Below are 16,282 nucleotides of genomic sequence, written 5' to 3' on the forward strand. Positions count from 1 at the left end.
GGGCTGGAGCTGGGCAGACACTGCATAGAAAGGGAAGGCCCCAGGGGAGGGTGTGTGGAGCCCTGAGCGCAGGGAGGGAGAAGGGCCTGTCTGGGAGGTCTGGGGAGGCTCCACACGGTAGGGAGTCATGTGGTATGGGGGGCAAGGTGATGACACAAGCCAGGGAAATAGCAGGGGAGTGAGGCTGGGGGAGCCATTTCCCCAGGCTTGTCCCTCCCCCCTTCCCTCCACCTTCCCCATTTTGTTCTTCCCTCCACCTTCCCCGTTTTGTTCTGCCCTCCTCCTTCCTCCTGCACCAGGGCATACCCTCCTTTCCAGACACTCAGCTCAATAGCCCACAGCTTCCCTGGCTCCTGCCGTGGTCAGGGGTGGGGGTGGCCTTGGCCCTGGGACCAGGGAGGTCTGGGTGGGCAATGCTCCTCCCGGGTGGCACTGGGCAGCCTTGCATGGGTCCCATCACATTTCCAAGCCTCAGTGTTCTCCTCTGTGAACTGGGAACACAGACCCTGTGTGAAGGCTGCCCCTGGCCCGTTGAATGTCCTCTCCTCCTTGGCACCTGCCTCCTGGGCCCCTGGGAGTGGCTCAGAGAGCCTCCTGAGGGAGGGGAGGGGATGTGAGAAGGCAGGGGGAGTGCAGGGTCTTATTCAGGGTGTGTGTGTGGGGGGGGACATCCATCTCCCACAGGGCTCTCCACGCCTGCCCCAGTCACCGGAGGCCCCCAGGAAGCCGGGGCGGGCGCCGCAGTGACATTTTCTGCTATTAATGGAGCTTAATCTAAACAGGCCCTAATATTTACCTCCGGCCGCCTCCGGCCTCAGAGGGCGCCAGACAGCAGAGTGATGAGCCCCGTCCAGCCACGCCCCTTCCCACCCAGGGCTCCCCGGCAGGGGACTGAGGTCCCGCATTGTGAAGCAGGAACCCAGGAACCAGGTGTCCAGGGGCCCAGCCCATCCTGGACGCCCAGAGCCTCCCTTTCCCATCTGTAAATCAGGGATGACAATCCCCGCCTCCCAGGCTTCTGGGCAGGTTCAGAGAACACAGCAACTCCGTGGCACTTTGTAAGCCCACAAGTAGTGCCGTGGTCCCCTTTCCCCCTCTGCCAACTGACCCATGCTCCCCCACCAACCCCTGACCCTCAGATGGCACCTGGGTGATATGATGGGACGCTGTGGGCGTGCTGGCTTGCCCTGTCCACACCCACGGCCTCTCCCTGGGTGGGCAGGGTTGGGACGCATCGTTCTGCTGGCCTTCGCCCCGACCCCAGCTGCTGTGCCCACCCCTGCCCCAAACCCCTCTGCCTGTGCTCCTTCCATCCCCCGCCCTTCACAGGCGCGGGGCCCCAGGCCCCTAAGACCCATCAGGATGGCGCAGGCACACACCTGCAGCCTGTCCCTGGCGAGTGGGCTGGGGGATGTGTGGGCTCCCGCCTGGCTCAGCGCCCCATGGCAACCCCGGCCTGCCCCGTGCTCACTGAATTGAGAGCACGAAGGGAATAAACAGGTTTAATTCAGGATGAGGACTTCTCGTTAAGGAGATTGTTTACATCAGATATAAATACACATGCCATGTCATGTCACTTGGGCTTTTTGAAAATTAGGGAAGGGAGGCCATGGGGAGGGGGTGCAGAGACCTTACACCCTGGCCTCCATGGGAACAAGGACAGTCTGGGTCGTCCTCCGGAGGCCCTGGGGCTCAGTCCCGACAAGGAGGCAGGAGCAGGAGGGAGCCAGCCATCAGGAGGTGGGATCGAGCCTCTGAGAGAGCTGTGGGGTGATTCCCCAGCCCCCTCTCCTCCAGCTGCAAGGCCAAGGAGAGGAGAGAGAGCAGTGGAGACTGGGGGAAACTGAGGCCACCTAGAGAGAGCTTGGTATGGGGGGCTGTCAGAATGAGTCCTCGGAGGTGTGAGGTCAGCACCCAATTCCCACCCCAGCTGCAGAAGACAGGTGGCCACCCTCTCAAGCTCAAGTGGTGGAAGGCTCCCCCTGCGCCCTGGGTGGCCCTGAGAAACCCAGGTTGGGTGTGGGATTTCAGGCTTGGGGACAATGGGAGGGGCCTCGGGCGCCTTCCTGGATGCGAATCCCAGCGCTGCCCATGGCTCTTCCTTCCAGACACGGTGGGGATTAAGGAGACCACAGCTGTGAAACAGGGCGGGACAGACCCCGTCAGGTCACGGTTCCCCAGATCCGCACTAGCTCACCTACTTCAGAGACCCCTCCTCCTAGAGGAAGGGATCGTTCCAGAAAAACTGCAACTCCTCCACCCCCAAACACAGCAGTCCCTCAGCGTCAGCTGCTCACTCTTGAGCAGATGAGAATGAGAAGCAGGGGAGGCTGACCCTGCAGGAAGAGGGCCTACAGGTGGCGCTCCCCTGGGGCAAACACCCGACGCTGACCCTCCCTCCCTCCAGCCCTCCACCCCACGCCTGCCCAGGGCTGGGGACAGACGAAGCTCTGTGGGGGCTTCCCTGCCTGAAAACACACCACTCATGAAGGTCCCCCGGCTCAGCATCCCTCTTGCCAGGGCCTCCCAGGTCCCTGCTGCCCCGTGCAGCTCTGGGTCCCTGGTGAGCCACAGCCCTGCTCTGAGCGAGGCAGGGGAGAGGCTCCTATATCATGCCTGGTACCAGTCAAGGCCAAGGACGTCGATGCTTGTGATGCTGACCACCATGCCCACTGCTGCTCAAGCCTCCAGACCCAGGAAGCAGCCCGGCTGGGGGCTCAGCAGCATCACCCGCCTCTGAGTGAGCCTTGGACTCCCTTGGCCTCCGGCAGGGAGGCAGTGGCCTGATGTGTCCTGGGGTCGGAGGAGTGGCTCACGGGGGGCTCCAGCAGGGGCTGGCAAAGACAGAGCTGGCCTTGCAGTGCTTGGTGCTCGCTCCGACCCTGGCCGGGCCTTTCCCTCTTCAAGACTCAGTTTTCTCATCTGTAGCGTAGGGATTTAAATGGCCTTCCTGCTTCCCATGAGGGCCTCCCTCTAGGGGCCTGAACTTGGAGGATGGAGCACTGTTCCTGGAGCCACTGAGCATGTAGGATTCTTCTCTGTGAGGCCGGGCAGATCTGAGGCCAGATTCTATCTCACCCTGCTTCCGTGGCTGTGGCTGAGTGCCAGGGTGGGGCCTGGGAACTGGAATGCCCCAACCGGCCCCTACCCCGACAGCAGTCTACAAAGGGCTCAGGGAGCTTGGCCGCTCCACAGAAGGCTTGCGGAGGCAATCCCAGAGTGCAGCTCAGAGGAGGCCATCGGAGACCCAAGCCAGAAAAACGGTCCCCCCCAAGAAAGACAGGGGAGAAACGACAGCCAGGCAGAGCCGCTGGTCAGAGCTCTCTGCCCCTGGAAGAGAACAAAGGGCTCCGTATGTCAGCAGATGGGAGACTCAGGCTGGTAGGCCTGGCTGCATGTTGCCCTCAATCTTTGCTCTTGGTTTTCTCATCCATAGGATGGGGCCATGAGCCCTGCTGCCCTCCTGGGACAGCGGGCAGGGTCTTCTGAGGTCATTGCTGGAGTGGGGGCTTTGGGTAGATTGGAGCTGCCTCCATGGGGCCGGTGCTGGGGTGTGGCAAGACGTGGGGCAGGGTATCGGTTCTCACGTGGCTGTGGCCCAGCCGTGGCACCTGTCCGTGCTGCTTAACCCCTCCCGCACCAGATGGGGGTCAGGACGCAACCTCTCCTTTGTGCGGCTGCTGCAGGTTCAAACACCAGCCCAGACGTCACAGCACTTCCAGCAAAGCGCCGCATGGCCGTCATGCTGTCTTACTGGGTGATTCACAGGGGCCTCAGGCAGCGGTCTTCCAGAGACAGGAACACCTCCTGTCTGCTCACGTGACATTTGTGTCCCCTAACTTTTCCTTTCTGTCCTTGTTCTTCTCTCTGCAGGGGACAGGCATGGGGGGAGGGAAAGGGAGGGGCAGGAACCTCATTGGGATGCCTAGTCCCTGTTTCCGAGGAATCCCTTGTCGGCTGAGGATGGACTAGCAGCTACCCCCTGAGTGTTCCCTGGACACAGCATGTGCCCCGGGAGGGGAAGCGATCAGCATTCAGACTAAAACTTCCCCTGTGGGGCTGGTGGCAGACATCGCTAGCTACCCACAATGCCGTGCGGCCTTACGCTCTTTCTCCCTGCAGCGCACCGGGCAGCCACCCCCAGTCAATGAACGGGAACCCGACCGACCCCCCAGGCAGAGCGGAGGTCTCTGCTGTCCTCGACCTGGCCTGCCCCGCCCCGTCCTGACCTCTGGTCCCCTCGCAGAGTCCCGCAGACTAAGCGTCAGGCCCGTTGGCCAGGTCCTGGGTGAAGGCGCTGGGGATGGCGCCCAGGATGTGGTTGTGGCCCGAGCCTCTGGAGCTCTTGTGCATGCTGACCATGTTGCTGCTGTTGGGCTCGTAGCCGGCTCCATGGCGGCGGAAGAGGCCTCGGACGGTGGCCTGGAAACCGCTGGTGACAAAGCAGTAGACGATGGGGTCCATGCAGCTGTTGAGGCTGCTGAGGGTCACGGCCACGTGGTAGGCCACGAGGCTGGTGTGGTGCGGCACACCAGGCCACAGCGCCACGGCCACCTGGCGGGCGTGGAAGGGCGTGAAGCAGACGAGGAAGATGACAAGCACGGTGAGCAGCAGCTGCATGGCCCGCACGCGGCGCTGGCGGCCCTGGCGCAGCAGGCCCGGCCGCGACAGCGCGCACACGATGCGGCCCGTGAACACGCTGATGACCAGCAGCGGCAGCAGGAACTCCAGCACAGTCAGCGCGAACACGCGGCAGCAGGGCCGACCGCCGGCCGTCACGCCCAGCACAGACAGGGTCACGGTGCCCGCGGCCAGCCACACGAAGGCGCACGTGGCCCTGGCGCAGGCCGGCTGGCGCCAGCGGCGGGAACCGTCGGGCTGCACGATGGCCAGGTAGCGGTCCACGCAGATGCAGGTGAGGAAGAGGATGGAGCAGTGCATGTTGAGGAAGTAGCCGAAGACGTGCGGGAAGGCGCACTGCAGGCAGCCGCGGGTGCCGTAGAAGACGGCGAAGCGCGTGGGCAGGGACAGGCCCACCAGCAGGTCGGTCACCACCAGGTTGATGGTGTAGATGACCGATGGCGTCTTGGCCTGGGTGCGGCAGCAGAAGACGTACAGCGCCAGCCCGTTGAGCACCAGCCCCGCCAGGAAGATGACGCCGTGCACGGCCATCAGCGCCAGCCACAGGCCCGGGAAGGCGGCGTGCAGCTCCTCGTCCAGCCGGGCAAACACGTGGAACAGGGGCTTCTCCGGCGTGCTGACGTTGGCCTCCGCCGCTGTGGCGTTGGGGGCCGCCGGGGCCCAGGACCCCACCGGAGACACAGAGGGCATGACGGCGGCCGGCACGCACCGGGGGCCTGGAAGAAAGGAGATGGGTTACCGCTGGGGGATGGGAGCTGGGCCTGGAGGCTGGTCCTGCTTGGGTTGCGGGCTCACGAGGGCCCCAGCATTCCCGTCTTGGTGCCTTTGCCGGGCCAGCCCTGAACTGCCTGCCCTCTCCATTCCGAGTGGCCCCGCGCTTGCCGGGGTGGAGCTCTGGCACAATGTTAATGGTCTGAGGCACTCCTTGATGCAGCAGGAAGTGTAATCCTCTCTGTGCAGGACCATCCCAGGACTAATGGGGAAGACAAAGGCTGTGGCATAGGTAAGCTATGGAGCCAAGTGTTTGGGGTTTGAACCCAGGCTCCAATCCCGGTTCCTTCCTTACTCGCTGTGCAGCCTCAGGCACATCACTTAACCTCTCTGTGCTTCACATCCTAACCTGTACGGCTGGGGTGGTGGAGCTGCTAGGACGATTAAATGAGCACAGCACTGCCCAGCACACAGTTTGTGCTGGAGAAACCATAGTGTAGTTGCTCCCGGATAAACCACCGTTCTGCTCACAAGAGAGCAGCCCGTGATGGGCCCGCCTGGCTGCCCCCACACCCATGCGTCGACCCCATCCTCCAGCCCACCCATCTGTTCTTGCCTCCCTAAGGCTGGTGGGGGGTCAATGCCCCGGGCTCGGGTCCTCATAAGGAAACTCACCCAAGCGCTAGTGCCCCCCCACCCCCCGCGGCTTCCGGCTCTAGAAGTGAACACCCTAATCGCCTGGGAGGCTTGAGGCGGCACAGGGTGGCTCGCTGGGGCCTGAGCCTGGAGCCCGGTCCCAGCAGCGGTGGGGTGGGTGTGAGTTAAATAAACGGCGCTCCCTGCAGCAGCGTAAGGGGCCCGCCCACTCTGTTTACGTTCCTGCACCGCTGTGTTTAACTTGCTGAGATTTATCTCTGTTTACACATGAAGGGTTAACAGGCCCCCCACCCTCATCCTGGGCCGGGCTGATGCGCCAAATAAGGACATTTCTGGCTTTTTCTGGAGAAAGGAGATGACTTTGGGGAGAAGCAGGGAGGAAGGGTGAGTACGTGGGACATCCCTGCCCCACACTGTGCCCTCCCCCACCTGCAAGGGGAAAGGAAGACGCTGCCCTCCGCCCCCCGTGGCCCACGGACGTGGGGCATCTGCTGTGCGCAGACCAGACGCTGCCCACTCCCCGTGGCTGCCTGCCTGGCCTTGGGCAACAGGCTCACCCTGTGGACTGGGGTACTGAGTTCTGCCTGCTGGGGGCCGGGCACCAAATGCCCAGGCTGGTGGGGGAGGCACAGCAGAGGAGTCCTTGCTCACTAAGGCTGAGGCTCTACTGTGGCCTGGAGGGAGACCCGGGCAGGGCAGTAGGCCACCCCTATCCTTGGGCTCAGAGAGGCCAGCACCTGCCTGAGGTCACTCGGCTTTGCCTCTGCCTCTGGGACCGCAGCCCTGGGCATCTGCTGACTCCCACGGCTGCTGGGAGGAGTCAGCTGCTGTCCAGGCCCATGGCCACACCCACGGCATGTGGGCCTGGGTCTCAGCTCACCAGTGCTTTGGGGCTGGGCTGCTCTCTGTTTGGTACCCCCAGCCCCTAACACGCAGGGTTGATGGATGTGTTTGTCGAATGATAACTCAGGCCTCAGGGGAGCACAAGGGACATCTAGGGCAGGGAGAGACGTTCTGGGGGCATGAGCAGGAGTGAAGGGAGGCCGCGAGGCTGGGGCACGGGGCTGGGAACCTGGAGCCCCAGGCAGTGGGAGACCCCAGAACACCCCCAAGAAGGAGAGGGCTGCCTCCCAGCCTGTCTCTCTACTGTGAAAACAAACGGCCTTGGCCAAGCGTGGAGGAGTGCTGGGCTCTGGCTCCAGGCACACGGCAAACAATTGTCTTGGATTCCCTTCCACATGCTTTTTGGTTTTCCAGTGTCTGCACTAGGTTCGAGTCCATGTCACAGGGGGAGACAGATAATAAACATAACAGAACGTTTCCTCTGGGAGATAGTCCCAGGATGACGGGGCCCGGGGATCCTGCCCTTCCAGGAAACTCCCCAGGGCCAGCCTCACATGCTGGCCAGCTGCTGGCTCAAAGTGCTGGAGGGTCCAGGCCAGGGCTGGGGGGCCTGGCGCCTCTGCAGCAGGGGGGACGGGCAGGATGCTCAGGACACCCCAGAGGCCTGACAGGTGAGGAGAGATGGAGCTGTCTGCAGAGCACACCGTGATTCCCAGCTCCGAGAGTCTGAACCCTGAGCCCAAACAAAGCTGAGCCCCGATGTCAGCCCCACAGGATCCCAGGGACCTCGATCCTGCCATACACTGAGTCTGGACCCAGATCTTACTCTGAGCCCTGACCCAGGTCACATTCTGAGCTCCGATCCTGGTCACACACTGAACTTTTACCCTGGTCACACGCTGAGCCCTGATCCTGGTCACAGCCTGGGCCCTCATCCCTGACTTTCTACATGTATCATCTCTTCCCCTGGCTGTCTCTGTCTATGTTATAAGACAGCCCACTCCCCACATGCCCCGCTTGCCTCACTTCTCGCAGTGGCTATGTACTGACATTCTCATTTAACGACCCCTCTCTAGGGTATCCGTTCATTTTGCTTTGAACAATGAAGAACTCACCGGTGGGCCTCCAGCCCCAGTGCTGGGCCCATGGAGGCGGGCCTTCTGGGCGGTGGCTAGCTGATGGCCTCCTGAATCTGCCCACACGGCACCCGGCCCTCTCTGGGGCAGGGGAGCAGCTGGGCTGGGAGCTTCCGGGCTGAGCAGCCCCCTCTCTCCTCCTCCTTCCCCATGGCCTCAGGAAGGACTTTTGCTCTCCGGGCCTCAGTTTCCCCGCTGGTCTTCACCACCTCAGCTCCCACTGCTCCTTGACGGTCCGCTGGGTGGCTTCCCCTGCCAAGCCCCAAGCCTGCTCTGGTCAAGGAGGCGACCCTCAGCAGGGCGTTCTGCCCACCCAACATGCTCCCAGCACCCCTGCGCTCCTGTCGCCTAGTGGCACGGCTCCCTCTCCCCTCCCCAAGCCCTCTCCTGCATGCTCTCACTGTGCACTCGCAGGGCCCCCACCCTGCTGGCCAGCAGGACGCTTCCACGGGAAGATGGGACTCAGGGCCGGGGGGGGGGGGCGGGGGGGGCAGGGGGGGGTGTCACAGCGGGCGATGGCCAGAGCGCTGGTGTCATGGGAGCATCTGCACAGTGGCCAATGGAGGCTACTGCCCACGCACCACCAGCCACTCTGGGTTGTCGAGAAAGCTCTCTGAGCCTCGGTCTCCCTGCCTGCACAGCCGTGCCACAGCAGAGCCTTCCTCCCTCTGTTCCTGCTGGATTCGTGGTGCGGTTGCTGTGAAGAGCTGGGGGCAGAGTCACTGTCCCGGCCTCCGGGCCTCCTGCACTCGCACTCGAGAAACCAAAGCTCTGGGAGGGACGGGCCAGGACTTGAACCTGGGCCTGCCTAGGGTGAGCCCACAGCCAGACCCTTGGTCCTCAGGGGCGTCGGGGGCACCCAGGCAAACGACCCCCTCTGCCGGCAGGCGCACCGCACCCACTCCCCACGTGCCTGCCTCTCTGCTTGGCCTCTAAATATAGCCTGGAATGAGGGGAAAGGAGAGAAGGTTCTGCTCCTCTGTGGGGACAGCCTGGCCCCAGGCCCGCCCACCCAGGCTGAGGGGGGAGGCACAGACCTGGCCTTCAGACAGGCCCTGGATGGTGAGCAAGCAGAGGAGTTCCGGGTTCCAGTCCTGCTCTGCCACTCCCTCGCCCGGGGACCTCAGCCCTGTCAGCGAGCCTTGCTCTCTTCATCTGCTAAATGGGGTCACTAGTGCCTTCCACAGCCTGAGCAGGGAGGCGTGGCTCTGTCCTGGGAGCCAGTCTGAGGGGGGCGGCACAGCCCTGTCCCCTCCCCCTTCCTGGCAGGTGTCCTGGGCCTGGCTGAGGTGCAGTAGACCTCACAGCCTTGGCCAGCTGGCTGGAGCCCAGTGGGCAGAGGCCACGTCCTCGTAGTGCCTGGCGTGGCGCAGGGCCCGGGGCCTAGAAACTGTTGGAGGGCGACCATCCTGGGCTTGGAGCCTTTGCCCTGCCTGCTGCCCCAGACTGCTCGCCTGCCCGCGTTCGGGCAGAGCGGAGGGCTGCAGGCTGCTCTCCAGGGGCTCGGGGTCAGTTGGGAAGACACACAGCAGGGTGGGGGGCCTGGAGCTTAGCCCATCCCAAACCGTCCACAACCTCTTCGAACAGGCCTCAGTGTCCTCACCAGTGACGTGGGCAGAGCTAGAACCCACCTTGGGCGGCGCCAAGGTGTGGCAGGACGTGGCACCGGACGGACGGGCCCGGAAGGGATTTGGTGGCTGAGGGAGGGGAGACAGGGCCAAGTATGCACACAGGGAGGGTTAGGAAAAGGGGTCCCGTTGGAGAAGGGCGGCAGGAGGCGGTGGGGCTCTTTGGGCAGCCCCAGGCCCCAGGTGTGAGTCCCGGTGCTGGGTGGGAGCAAACAGCTGGTATGCGCGGCGGTCAGGGAGGGGGCAGCTGGAGAGCCGGGGCGTTTCTCTCCTGCACTTGTTCCCAGCTCTGTGGAGCCTCTCTCTGCCTCTTTTCTTCCTTCCCTCTTTCTGGTCCTGCCTGTCTCAGAGAAAATGAGCAGTCTCAGAAGGGGCCAGGCGTCCCTCCATCCTGCCTGGCCCTCCCAGGCCCCTTGCACGCCTCAGTCTTGCCATCTGTACAGTGGGCAACTGCAGCTCTGAAACGCTGAGAACATGTCTGCGTCTTCTGGAATGTCTGTGCCCACCTGGCAGCACCGCTGTCTCTGGACCGCTCTAGAGGGCTCTTCTAGGGAGTAGGGCAGAGGACTGATGGAGGCATCCTGGGGGCTGGGGGACTGGGGGCTGGGGCAAGATCCAGGCCCAGGTCTTCCAGGGGTCGGAGGAGGGCCTTGCACACCCCTGGGCAGGATGGCTCAGCCTCCCTTCACCATTTGCGGGGTAAAGTCCCTCAGTGGCTTGGTCCTGCTCCAGTTCCTGACCTGTTCTGGGGCTCCTGCAGCACGGAGCCCCAGACTACCCCCAGTGATGAGCTGCCCTGGGCTACAGTGGGTGGGTCCGCCATGGCCAGACCCGGGGACTTTGAACAACAGCTCTCTGCATCCCGGTGTTGTGAGACTCGAGCTGCGGGTGGCCACCGGGGGAAGCAGGACCAAGAGCAGGGACCAAGTCCTGAGGAGGTGGCTCAAGTGCCTGGATCCAGCCCTGCCTAAAGCTAGTCTCCTGGGACTTGTCGGTTAAATGAAGCTCTTATCTCCCTCTTTGGCTTCCACTATTTTGAGCTGAGTTTCCATCACTTGTGACTAAAATAATCCTACCTATACATTCTCGTTCACATTCTGGCTCTCTTCAGTTCAGATGCCTCCTCCTTCAGAGAGCTCTCTCTGATTGCCTCAAGTAGATTTGTGGCCTCTTTAGGCTCTCAGAGCACTGTGGCTCTGTTGTTGCCTGGCCACTTGTCTGGTCTCCTGACTAGTCCGTGAGTTTCTGCAGAGGAGAGACTGTGGAGTCATATTCAGTACACGTCGAGTGGATGAGTGAGTGAATTCATGAGAGCTTAGCTGGCACTCCTCTGAGAATGGGGACCTCGCCCAGGTTAGCCTGCTGCATTGTAAGGCTGCTCTGAAGATAAAGAAAGTCTTTCTATATTGAAGCCCAAAGTGGCTCCCTCTGAGCCCAGCCTCCGGCCCCTGACCTCTCCGTTTGTCATGTCTTGCTCTCGCTTGCCCCCTGCCCCTGGGGGCCCTGTGGTGGGGAGCAGGTGGAAAGGGACATCTGGATTCCTCCTATTATCAGGAGGGGGTCTGATCCATATTTTAAAATGAGGACACGGGACACAGAGAAGGGGGCTTCAGCAACTACACTGGGGTCACCCAGCTGGGCCCTGGGGCTTGTCCCTGGTTGGGCTGACCCCGAACTGCATGCTTTCACAGGCAGAGAGCACTCGCCGGGTGTTTCCCTGGGGCCTCGGGCGGACGCTTGGGATTTGCTCTCCTTGACCCAGGCTTCTGGGAAGCCAGGCTTGCCACTTTCCAGGTGAGAACCTGAGGACCAGGGGGAGGGGGAGCCCCATACTGAGCAGGGACAGGGTCCAGTTTAGACCCAGGACTGACTGTCCTGTCCACCGTCCCCCCATTCACCCTTGGTTCCCTTACGGATCTGATATCTGTGGGGTGTCTTGGGTGGAGAAGATAGACCCCCACCTAAATGCTGGCAGGGTGACCGGGAGGCACAGGAAGGTGGAATCAGGGAAGGCTTCCTGGAGGAGGCAGTGAATCCACAGGTGTGGAAGCCTGGTTGAGCAGCCTAGGAGGCTGAGGCCAGGAGCCACCCTCACAGGGCCTTGAACACGGTGCAAGTTGCTGGGCCCGATCCAGGTCCCTGGGAGGCAGGCTTCTGGCCAGAGGTGACCTCGCAGGCCTCCCTCCCAGGCTCCTGCACCGTGTACTGCCCCAGCCAGCCTTGGAGGTGGGCTCTGACCAGAGCACCTGGTGCAGGTATGGCCAGAGGTGGAGGGTGGGGGGAAGGTGGCGGTGCATGCAGTATTTCTTCCCAACACCTCCAGGTGGGGAGACCCAGAGGCCTGCACATCACAGGCCTTCCAGAGCTTTGCTGAGACCCTCCGGGGAGGCATGTGGGTAAAGGGCGATGCCCTTGGTAGGGGCCCTCCCTGGGAGGGACCTGAGGCCCTGGATAGGCTGGGGGGGCCCCCTCTCCAGTCTCACAGCACCCCGAATGTCTGATGACACTCCATGCACCCTCCAACCTCGAGATTTTGCCCAGGCTGTTCCTCCACCAGGACTCTTCCTGGGCTCCCCTCCACAGGAAACCCTCCCAGTGGGGGCGTCTGGAGGGTGGGGCTAGTGGGGAAGGGGTTGGGGGCAGTGCTCCAGTCTGTTCCTCCAGCCCCCGGGACAGCCCAGCACAGGGCTGGCCCCTCCTCTAGGAAGCCCACCCAGTTACCCTGTGGGGTCCACTTATCCCTGTCATCCTCACCCTGCCCCTGGTGCTTGTCAGCAGGGCTCAGCTTGAGTTCTGGAGCTTAGTTCCCTCACGTGTGATGCCGGGCATCGTGTTTGTTTAGTGCCGAGGCTCCTGGTTTCCCCGCCTGAATGACCGGTCATCCAGGCGCTCAGAGCACGGCTTCTCAGAGCCTTTGTGAAGCAGGGAATGAGCATCTTTCCCCAGGCCATTTGCCTCTGTCCTCTCCAACAAGTGATGAGAGGCTGCATGCGACCGCTTTTGTTCACAGCTCGCTGGGTCCCTGCCTTGTGCCCAGCAACGCCAGGCTCAGGAGCTGGTATCTGCCCACGGACCCCAAGGGGGTCCCCTCCTTGGCAGGGGTGGGCGTGTCCTAACATCTTGGCTCCTCTCGAAACTGCCCCCCGCCCCGTCCCTGTGCGTTCTCTTGCAGCTGTCCAGCTGCCCCACGGACACCAATCCTGTAGCCTGGCTGCCTACCGCCCTGCCACGTCGGGCACCAGGGCAGGTGGGGAGCCCGGCCTCAGCTCTGGGCCAACAGGTGGCAGCCTGGAGTTCGGTCTGTGCTAGAGGCCAAGAGGGGCAGGCATGGAGGACAGGCCCAGTCTGTCCCTGACCAAGGTGCTAAGAGCACCTGCTGTGGGCCAGACACGGGCAGGACACTTGAAATCCACACGGCAGTTTACAGATGAGGAAGCAGAAGCCCAGGGCAGTGAGCCACATGCCCTCGGTCACACAGCATGAAATGGGTGGAGCTGGGACTCAAACCCGGGTCTAGTGCATCTGGCCCCGGCAGGGGTAGGACCAGGACAGGGGGCTAGCATCTCTGGACCTGGGGTTTGTGCACAAGGGCATTGCGGGGCGGAGAGCACCTGTGCTTGCCCAAGCTGCTGGTGGGTGACCCTCATAGCCTTCCAAGGCCAGAACAGCCATTATTGGGGGAACCATCTGCCTGTTTATTTTTACGATTATTCTTGGTTTCATGGCATCTGCTTTAGAACATCGCCTGCTGTTTTTGGCTGGTCCAAGCCTCTCTGCTCATTCCATCCAGGGACTGCTGGGTCCCTACTGAGGGCCCCAAGAGGGGCCAGAGTGGCCCCGGGTCACCTAGCAGGTCCTAGGTGGCGTCAGCCAGAATCTCTCCCATCCTGGCCTGGCTGCCTCCACCCAGCTCAGGGACAGGGGTCGTGGGAGGGTGTGGGTTGAGCGCGGTCGAGAAGGGCACCTGGACTCCATCAGGCTGGACCCTGCCCCCAGTCCTCCCTCTGCGCCCTCAGCCCTGGGGGACGTGCACGTTTCTCCATTCTGCAGGGGCTCACAGCAGCTGCCCCCACCCCCCAGCCTCTCTCGGGGCGAGCCAGGACCGGACCGGCTGCAGAGCCTGCCTGGCACACGTCTCTGCCGTGTCACCTGCTGAAGGTCCCCAGCTCACAAGGTCCTCCCTCAGCCCCTGGACATCCCTCCACCGAGGGAGAGCTGTGACCCCACTATTCCTGGGGTCCTCGAGACGACCCCTCCTAGGTTCCCGCTGACTCCTCCCAAGATACCCCTGTTCTGTGTGGCTGGCCGGATTTTGCCTGTGAGGACGCTGAGGTCCCGGATGGTTAAGTGGCGTGTCCGGGTCACTCAGCTGGGGGTGGAGACGCTGTGGTTTGAACTCTGGCCCGCGGAGCCCCTTGCCGATCCCACGCCCCTGAAAGCTTACGGCAGCCCACTAAGCAGATCAGGAACTGGGCCCCGGATCAGGGCCAGCAGCTTGGCCCAGGCCACACAGCCTGGTGTTGGGGTCAGAGGCGTGGTTAGGACCCTGTGCTTCGGAGGCATCAGACCTGACCTTGAGCCCCCAGTGGTGCAGGTGCAGAGGCCACAAGGCTCCCAGGCCGGTGTGGCTCCACCTTACAGAGCTCACGGCTGGGGATGAGGTTGGGGGGGGGGGGCAACGGGCAACAGGAGCGGGAGGGGCCTCAGGAGGCTCTGGGGGCACAGGCGTTCCAGGCAGTAGGGGGAGTGTGGCAGAGGCTCTGCGGTCAGGACCCTCGAGAGGACTGTAGGGCCGGCTGGATGAGGGATAGCTTTGCCTTGACTTGCTGTGGGGCAACCCCCCTGGGCGGGGCAGGGTCTGCGGAGGGAGTTCTTCAGATCCCAGTGTGCCTCCTCAGGGAGGCCCTCCCAGATCTCCCAGCTCCCTGCACTACCTTCTCTTTACTGGCTTTGTTCTTTTGCTGCCCTCCCACCCCCTGGCAGCTTGGTGGTTCTTTGCTTTCCCCACTGGCAGTCCCGTGAGGGCAGGGCCTCGGATGGCCCTGCAGGGCTGCAGCTGAATGACCAGATGAATGATTTTTAAAGGGACCACTCTGGCCCCTTTGAGCCTTAGTTTCATCATCTGTGAAGTGGACGCGTTGAGACCCAGCCCCCCTCACATCAGGTCCCCCGGGACAAAATGAGACCAGCGCGCAGGTGCTCGGAGAACTCCAATCCCCCTCCCCACACAGACCGGGGCTCTAGAAGCAGCAGCCACCCTCCTCCCCCCTGCTTTTGCCAAGGCTCAGAGAGGGGCGGTGACTTGCCCATGGCCACACCGTGGGGAAGCCCCTGGAGGGGTGGGGGTGGCACCCTGAGCGGCCCTCTGGCTGGGAATGACCAAACGTGGCAGGAGAATCTGGGAGCCCACGGGCAGGTCCATCCGCCGGCCAGAGGGCTGTGAGCTGCCACCACCGTCCCGCCATCCCTCCATCCCCAGTCTTGCCGAGGTCGCACAGCTGCTCCTTGTCTGTCCCGCCCGGCACCCTGGCCACCGGCCAGTTCCCAACCCGCCTGCCCCCCTCGGGACCCTGTTCCTGCTGCCCTTCTCCCAGGCTGCTCACCACCAGCTGGAGCCAGGCAGGGGCAGTGCCAGCTCCGAGGTTCATGCTAGGGGCTGGGTGGGCCAGCTGTCCCGGGCCTCAGTTTCCCCGCTGCTGAAAGAGTGGGCAAAGGGCCAGGGCTGGAACATAGAGCCTGAGCTGTGGGGTGGCACAGCTAGGAGCCTGTCCACACGAATCCCTCAACCCCTGGCCCTGCCCCAGCCTGGGGGACAGTGATGGCCAAGATCCCAAAGGTGGTCAAGCACCCAATCCCTTCCTTACCCTGGCTTCTGGGGCCACCCTAGTGCCTTGACAGGTGGGAAAATCACGGCACGTCTTTGGGCACCTTGCAGGTGATCAGTGAGAATGCTGAATGAATGAATGAATGAGTGAGTGAATGAAAGAATGAATGAAATCCAGGGGAAGGGGGGGTGGGAGCAGCACGGGTGGGGCTCTGGGGTTAGGAGGGATGCTCCCACAAGCCCCAGGGAGCCCTCCCTTCCCCTTTCTTTGCCCAGCCTGGCCAGCTGTGACCATCCCCTCGCCCTCAGGGTCTCTGTTTTCCCACCTGTACAATGGGTCCCGGCAGGGTGGGACCTCAAAGCCCTTTCAGGCTCTGAACTCAACCCTCCCCGGGTGTGGGAGCAGTTTCTCAGTCCCTCGGCCCCTGTGCTGCCTGCCTGGCTGGGGAGTGAGGACATCCAGGCACTGTCCAGCTCCTGGAGGCTGGGGACAGCTCTTGGGGGACTCACCGTACCTTCGCCTACTCCGGCGGCTTGAGGCAGAGCCGGCACAGCCTAAGACTGGACGACCTCCCGGGGCAGCTCTGTGGGCCACTCAGTCCGGCAGCCCGACCCGCCTTCCTGGGGCCTGACGTCAGGCCCGAGCTGGGGCTCCTTTTGGGCAAAGGCGGAGGGGTGGGGGCGGGGTGGGGGCGGGCTCCTTCCCTGGCTGGCCAGCCCCCTGGAGGAGCCTGATTCCAGGGCCCCAGGGGAGGGAGCCTAGGGGCAGCAGAGTTTGCAGCTCAGCCCTGGCCAGACAGAGGAGGAAACTGAGGCACAGAGGGGCGGAGCCAAAGCTGCAC

At 63.0% G+C, this 16,282-nt stretch overlaps 1 protein-coding gene across 1 annotated transcript; it reads right to left on the minus strand.

Annotated features, from left to right (window-relative positions):
- Positions 1-2,468: 2,468 nt before the first annotated feature.
- GPR20 (G protein-coupled receptor 20) lies at positions 2,469-16,034 on the minus strand. The gene is made up of 2 exons (XM_026489310.4): positions 15,956-16,034; positions 2,469-5,357 (listed from the first exon to the last, which is right to left on the minus strand). Exon 2 carries the CDS (start codon positions 5,329-5,331, stop codon positions 4,258-4,260), a length of 1,074 nt encoding a protein of 357 aa, XP_026345095.1. The 5' UTR covers positions 5,332-5,357; positions 15,956-16,034; the 3' UTR covers positions 2,469-4,257.
- Between the last annotated feature and the right edge of the window lie 248 nt (positions 16,035-16,282).

The sequence above is a fragment of the Ursus arctos genome, unplaced genomic scaffold, assembly GCF_023065955.2.
Source record: "Ursus arctos isolate Adak ecotype North America unplaced genomic scaffold, UrsArc2.0 scaffold_6, whole genome shotgun sequence".
NCBI lineage: Eukaryota > Metazoa > Chordata > Mammalia > Carnivora > Ursidae > Ursus > Ursus arctos.